Below are 7622 nucleotides of genomic sequence, written 5' to 3'. Positions count from 1 at the left end.
TTCAGAAGTTCTCTTGACCTCTTTTAGTTTTTGCATCTGATGTGTTAGTGAACTCCGAGTTATCACACACACACTGTACAGAGTAGTGTCAGTGTGAGGAGTGCACCAATAAAACGGCATAGTTACTGATCACGTGACACAGAGGAAATCCATCTGCTGTAAACAGATAAGAGTTTATCTGTTAAAATAGCAACAGTGCCTCTCCAGTGCAGCACTGGGGGAGGCACTTAACTGCAAATTACAGCTTGAGGCATGTATAGCCTCATGTGGATAAACTTTTAATGATATCACTTTGGTAGAAAGAAAAAGGATACCAGTGGTACAAGAATTGCTACAATCTGAAAACAAGAGAAAAGTGTGTGATCATTCATGCTTTGCAGAAGGACCTGTGCAGTGTGATTCTCACCCATAGGTGGTGTAATGACACAGATTGTCAAATTCTGTTAATGCTACCTTAACGCATGCCCTCTAGTGCAAATGTTGCAGAGGTAGGAAGTGAACCTACTGTATACTCCAATACAACGGTGGTGTTGGGCATAAATTTGACCTAAAACATCAATCAGATTCCAAAAAGATTCTAAAAGAAGAGTGGAAAAAAAATAAAGGAGGAAGCCACACTTGGTCATTTATTCATCGAGGAACACGATCCAATCTTGCATACATGCAAGTGGGAAGTTAAGGGCGTTTTTTTTTTTTTGTCAGTGGCATTAAAATTAGGTGTGAGTGGGAGCTCAGATTTATTTAAAGGACAGAGAACGAAGTTTCATACCCACTTGTAAAAGAGTATCAGTAGTAAAAGGAGTTGACAATGCTCACCATTCTGGAAAAGGTAACAAAATCATCTTTTAGAGTTTGAATACATTCGTCCACAACAGACCGTAGAAATGGAGGAAATTGTGGATCACTGTTACACAAGGTGTGTATCAATCTGCAAGGGAACAAAGGAACCCTGCGTTACCTCTCAGCAGCTAAAGGCCTCTCAAATAATTTAGTTCCGAGTCGACCATCGGGAGATCACTGAAAATGCGACAGACGTGTGCAGGAAAAGAGTAACTGCGATTAAAAGGAGCATTGTTTTCAACTGCAGTTTGCCGAGGGAGCCAGAGGGCTGTTGGAAAAATGTTTGTGGAAAGACTCGAGCAGAACTTTCTGGTTTAACTTCTGAAAGGTCATGTTTAGAGAGCGGAAAAAGCATTCCATCTTAGGAACATTATCCCGTCTATGAAACACAGTGGCATTAGTATGAGGTTTTAGCCTGTTTTGCTGCACCAAGGCCTGGATGGCTGGCTAACATTAATGAAAGAAGGGGTTCCAAGTTATACCTGCAAAGTCTCAATGAAAATATGGAGACATCTCTCTGTGAATTAGCTATAGAAAGAAGGTGGGTCATGCATCAGCATTACAGTTTTAAACCCATAAATCGTTCTATTGGAGACTGTTTAAAGGAGGCTAAAGTTGGGGGTTTGTAACAGCAAAGGCAAAGTCCTTAACACTTGATCAGAATAAATGTTGTGGAAATACCTGAAGCAAGCCACCAACACCTCAGAATTTCAAGCGTTCTGTAAAGAGGAGTGAGTTAAAACTCCTCCAAGTTGATGTCGATGAGGTAAAGAAAACACACATGCGTACCATAAGTCATATATTTGTTTATTTTGCGTTCTCAACATTGTCACAGTTGAAGTTTTACAATAACTGGGGTCTTACTGACTCACTACTCACTGTACAAACAGAATGCACATATAAATGAGGCCAATCCTGTCTTTTCCATCTTTTTTTTTTTCTTTTTTCCAAACGCGTCTCACGCCAGACCGATCAACTCACAGCAGGATGAGTGAACATTTGTCTGTGTGTGCAATATGTGTGTGAGTGTGTGAGACAAGAGAGCCGGATGTAAAATGGCAGCACGCTTTCTAACAGTCTGTTTGCGATTTCCACAGCAAATGTCAGTTCACAACAGCTGGAGGCAGAGACAATCGATATGTTCACTTAGCACCCCTCCCATCCATCCATTCATGGGGTGATGTATGTACATCCTGATCTTTACGGCAGATATCAGAATAGAGCACTGATCATATACACATTATGTACATCTCCTTTAAACCCAGTCTTGGTCCCTTTACAGTCTTCACAAAGTTAAACTCTCCTGCCAAGCAGTTCATCAGCTTGCACATCGAAACCCCATATTTACACGATGAAAGCCCTCTGCAACGAAGTGCAATGTTTCTTTATGCTTGTAATTTACACAATGGCTTTGTTGATGAAATGCATGCTGAGCTTCAATAACTACCAGGCAAACATGGAACAACAAGAACACATCAACATCAGAAAAATCCAAATGAATCAAAACCAAAAGGAGAAGTCCAAAATTTATAGGCTGATTTCTTCCCCATCAGCTCACAGTGACTAGGACACATGATGCATCAGATCCATGCAGTGCATTGTTGGGGTACTCTCTCGCAAAAGAATGACTGGAGACATTTGAAGCAACACGACAGACGCCAAAATAAACACGTTCATCGGTTTCACATCATCCCAAGATTTCAGAATTCTCGCAAAGATATGAAATCAATAGAAAGACATATCCAAATGACCTTAAATGTCCCGTATATGATATGTGTGTAATCTGAGGAAAAAGGTGTACGCCTGACTTCTGGCCATGGTTTTCTTCATGAATGTTAAAATACATTTACAACCTGAATATTGGGACAAACAGTTTACTGTCACTAATGTACACACTAGAATAGACTCTTATTTGTAGAATGTAGAAAGATATTCTTTACATATACCCAGTTCTTTTGTTCAGCTTGCATTTTGTACGTTATAACTGCATTTCCTGAAAAAAAATGAAAGTGTTCTTTCATATGTGCTTATCCAGCAAAATATTTCTGTTCAGCCCGAGGAGAGGCATTTTCCTTTTTATTAAAATATATACACACATTCTTCTTTCCGCTGTGAACTGTTTAGCATCTATATATTATCAAATGAAGATTGAAAAAAAAAAAAAAAAAAGGTCAATATCTTCTCACCTGAATCTCATCCTGGACAACAGACTTCCGCTCTTAAGTACAAGTCTGCGTTTTTTTAACATGATTGCACTTAAACTTGCTATGGTAACACTGATTTGTTATACAATGTGCAGAGGATAGCCTCACATCAATAACATTACATGCAAAAAACTCACTCACTAGACATTCCACTGAACTCCAAGTCTGTACCTCTCATAAGACCACGAGGACAGCAAGACATTAATTTACCAAGAAAGACTCTGACAGGGGTTGAAAACTGAAAATAAATAAATAATGACGCAACATGGACAATGCACAAATAGGAGGGAGAATTTTCTTGTTCTGGATGTACAAAATCAGTACAAAGATATTGCACATATAATAGAAAAAAAGAAGAAAAAAATACCCTCAATGTGTAAGAACTAATTCAATTAATTCATTCGTGTTGGTGGATGACAAATAATCTAAACAAGGCCAAAGAAGACTTTTTTTTTCAATTTTTTGATTTCAAGAGTCAAGAAAGCAGCTGCTGCATATGTTAGAGGCAACTGGCTGTTAAAAACACTTTGTGTGGGGCCATTTGTAACAGGAACTGAGCCTAAAAGTGTTGAAAATGTCTTCCCACTCTTATTCTTCATTACTTTTTACGGTTTGAGCCACAACAGCATGAGAAATGAGTGAACAGATCAGTTTATCAGCCGGAAAAGTCTGATTTGCGGCTTCGGCTGTGACCGAACACCGTTTCAAGGCCCTTATGCGACAGCTGCCATCCAGAGGCTCTTTCTGATCTATTGGAAAGGCAAAAGCTCCAGAACAGATTATAGGCTGGACTGAATGGGGGTTCACTCCTTTCAGATCTACATCCTGTTACCACAGAGTCAGTATAATACTGGTAAAAGTCATTTTTGCTGATAATTGTAAGTATTATCTTACAAATTACTTTACACACAATATACTGTACATGAAGTTTTTACTAAATAGATTATGCATTAATAATTGGCACATTCATTTATGAGAGCTAGGAGACAACACATATAGCTGTCATCTACAGTAAATACAGCACTAGAACTACTATGACTGACTCAGTAGAGTTGCTTACCTGTCCTTGGACTTAAGTTATTGTGAAATGGTTATATCTAGATTTTTCACTATATATGAGCTCTACAAGAGGCAACAACAAATAGCATTCATATGATGGCAGGATCTGCAAACCAAAGACTTGAAAGTTTACTTCTGAGAGGCTGTGCACAAGGAATCGTGAAAACAATCAGCCATGTTCTCATCTCAGGGCATCCTGATTATGTGAAGGTAAGACAGGTTACTGAGGGGATAAAGAAGCAGGTAGCGGCTTGTGGAGACAACATGTTTTCTCGTCAGCCGTCACAGCCGGGCGGTGTGTGCGAAAACAAAGAGCATCTTCCTGTGCAGAACCCTCCTCCCCCACACCGACAAACAAAACCCTGATGGGCCCCTAATCAGGCAAACTAGTAAAGGCCCCTAGTGGAAGATTTGAGTCCAATTTCCATCCTGCATATTAGTTGGACCAGGAAGTGAAAAAGGTGTCTGCGTGTGATTTGTTTCCATCACAGCAGCTAAAACACAGTGGACAGGCCATAGAGTTATGCTGTCAGTCCCTTTGGTGTAAGCGATTGTCCCTCCTTCATTAAAGTTCCCTCCTCGCTTCTCCTCTCTGTGATAGGAGCATCACACTACGGTGCTGATGCCACTGTGTTTGGGTTTGGGCCCGCCAGGTGCCGAACCCGCTTGCTGACTGTGGTGGTGAGGTGCATGCTGGGAGTGTGAGGCGTGATGGGAATGCTGGCTGTAATGGCTGTGCTGTGAGTGGGTGTGTTGGTGTGCGTGCGAGGTGTAGGCTGGGTGCTGGTGGTACTGGGTGTGGGGAGGCGGGTGGTAGTGGTGGTGGTGGTGATAAGGCGGGGGATTCTGCGGGACTTGGCAGTACTGGGAATGGTGGCCGTGGATTTGCACTGCATGTGCTGCCTGCGCTGTGTGATGCAGGTTGGTTGGGTGGGGCTTGTGCGATATGAGGGTGGGCTGGCCGGGTGGTTGGAAAGGGGTATGGCTCTGAGATGGCGGTTTCCCTCGCTTGCTGCCAAAGAGCGACCCGAGAATAGATGTCGATGCAGAGTTAGGGATGGAAGGATGGCCACGGGTTGCGCCCTCACGTGGTGTGGTGGCTCTCCGTCGTGTGTGTGGACTGCTAATGATGGACCCCTGCAGGATGGAAAAGAGGCAACAGCATGTCTGTGAGACACTTGCAAAACTACAACGAAGAGGCACCAACAGGATGAATTCATAATTCTATTTCAGATAAAGAAGTAGCAAAATGTTATAGGACATGCAAATGGAAAACTAAAAATGTTTCATGATAGGCAGCAGCAGGAATATTTCAGCTGGGGTGAACACTTCATGACAAAGGGAGCCTATATTCATAAAAGCTCTGCTGTCAGGGAGATAACTGTTTTGAACGGTAAATCTGTAACAAAATTACACGAATACAGTTACGAGCATAAATAATGACATCATTAATAAGGGAAGAGAGAAATATATTGATTTTTTTATTGTTGCAAACCCTCTTTCGAGTCACACATGCAACTTTGTATTACTAATGGAGGCACAGTTTCCACATGCAGAGGGTGTTACAGGCAAAGTCATCATCCACACGTTAGCATTCAACTACAAGTCAAAGGGCAGTAGGAATTGAACACTTCACTACAAGCCTGGACGCTTTTCTTCCTGTTTTGGATCCAACACTACTCAATAGGTGCAATCCTTCTAAGAAAAAAAAACAACAACTTCTTCTTTGGCATGCTTCATCTAAGACTGGAGAAAGACTATTGGATGTGTGTGAAAGCAGAATGAAATTTCCAGTTCCATGTCCCAGACTCAACACTTGAACTCACGGACACATGAAATGAGTGTAAAATGAATGTATGAAATCCACATCTTTCTAAATGAATGAAGCCCATCTCTGATTATGAAGGCTACATTCCTCCCTGAACCTCACATCATCTAAGAGAAGTTGTGGATAAGAAAAAAAAATAAAGACAGACCCAGACAGGGAGACGGGCTGCTGCAGGAAATGAAGAGCTTCCTAGTGTCTTTCAGAGCTACCACCCTGCCAAAGAGAGGAACCAAATGAAAACCTCTTGGATGAGATTGAATGAAAGACAGAGACAGGTGACAAGGGGAGGGATCAGAGGAGGCATTAGTGGGAGTCATGCTTGTTTGAGAGGAAAGTGTATATTGGTCATATAACATGACCAAAACAGGAGATCTCTGGCTTCCAAAAAAGGGGGCAGGATCAGAGGCAGGCAACCCATGCATGCACACTAACTGAGGCAAGCAGGTTATAAGGCATCCCAAGAAGAAAAATAAATGATCCAAACAAATGGACTGAGTCTATGAAGCAAAGAAGGTGTAAGACCAAAAATAAATGGAGTGTTTCACAGTGCACATCATCACAAAGAGAGTAGCTTGGATACCAGCTGCTTCCAACTTACTTCCATATTGCTGTCTAGTGATCCTGCACTGCTGCGACGCCCCCGCTTGCCTGCCCGAGACATGCAATACCAGAGATTAGAGATCGACAGCACTTCTGGATCGACTACAGACGTTTAGGCCGCTCACCAATCCCGTAGGGGGCAGTGCAGTGGATTGTGGATTGTGACTGTAAGTAAGGTCCAAATATGGGCGGGAAGGGGAGAGGGCATTCAGGTCTGAGAAGGTGGTGGTTGACAGGTGGTACTGTGGTTTTCCTTGCTGTGAAGTCACGTCTTCACTCAGAGGGAAATGTTATGCTGCATTAGAATTTCAATTATTTTATATTTTAAAGCGCACTTCTAACCGAAGGCTGACTCAAGCATTACTTAAAGATGTTAAAAACATTATCATGAATGCCAATAAATACTGATTCAAAGAGCATTATAGACCCAGCAACTGTGCTGCCGCCTATTTAAAAAAAAATAAAAAAACCCTGTCACAAAGGTTGATGCCAGAGCAAAACCTTCACGGATTTTTGACTTGATTTAATTTGTTATGGGAGTCTTAATATTGCCACAAGATTTTCATACTGGTCAGGGTTGGCAAAAAGCCAGGATCAGTGACAGTTACAAAGGAGGAGACAAATCAAAAGCAATACAGTGGCTGCTGCACATGGAATGCGTGGGCATAAACAAGTCTGAGGGTGGAGGGAGCACTTCTGTTGTTGTTAGGCACACTCAGCCAGTGATATATGACCAATAATTACAACATTAACAGGAAAATAACTGATGCATATGGACACTAAAATACACATGAAATGGAAGATGGCAGAAAGGGAGGAAAGAAAACGATTAACAAAAATGACCCCCACTAACATGCCACATCCTGCATTTAAAGACACAGGAGACAGGAGGGCTGAGGGACATGTGCAGACTTCATCTATCTGACCTATCGTTTCCCAATAAGGTGGTGATCAGAAGAACAAAGAGTGTCAACTGTGAGGCAGACCCCAAACTGGATTTCATTTTGTTATCAAGTGAATCACCTGATAACTTAACATAGCTGTTATCTGCAATGAATGAAATGTATTCCTGCTTCAGAAGCGCAGAGACT

At 41.8% G+C, this 7622-nt stretch overlaps 1 protein-coding gene across 9 annotated transcripts in view; it reads right to left on the bottom strand.

Moving 5' to 3' along the window:
- Nucleotides 1-1626: 1626 nt before the first annotated feature.
- iqsec1a (IQ motif and Sec7 domain ArfGEF 1a) overlaps nt 1627-7622 on the bottom strand; it is a 93095-nt gene continuing 87099 nt past the window's right edge. For 8 of the 9 annotated variants that reach the window (XM_072367416.1, XM_072367417.1, XM_072367418.1 and 5 more), the window contains 2 exons: nt 6530-6579; nt 1627-5240 (listed from right to left, as the gene is read on the bottom strand). In XM_072367416.1, the coding sequence (XP_072223517.1) occupies nt 4710-5240; nt 6530-6579 (581 nt within the window). In that variant the 3' untranslated portion in view covers nt 1627-4709. The remainder of the gene's footprint in view (nt 5241-6529; nt 6580-7622) is intronic. The other variant, XM_072367423.1, reaches the window with a different exon arrangement.

Source organism: Leuresthes tenuis, unplaced genomic scaffold, assembly GCF_036924035.1.
Source record: "Leuresthes tenuis unplaced genomic scaffold, fLeuTen1.0.hap1 SCAF_16, whole genome shotgun sequence".
NCBI lineage: Eukaryota > Metazoa > Chordata > Actinopteri > Atheriniformes > Atherinopsidae > Leuresthes > Leuresthes tenuis.
This window is presented reverse-complemented; position numbering and strand designations above follow the sequence as displayed.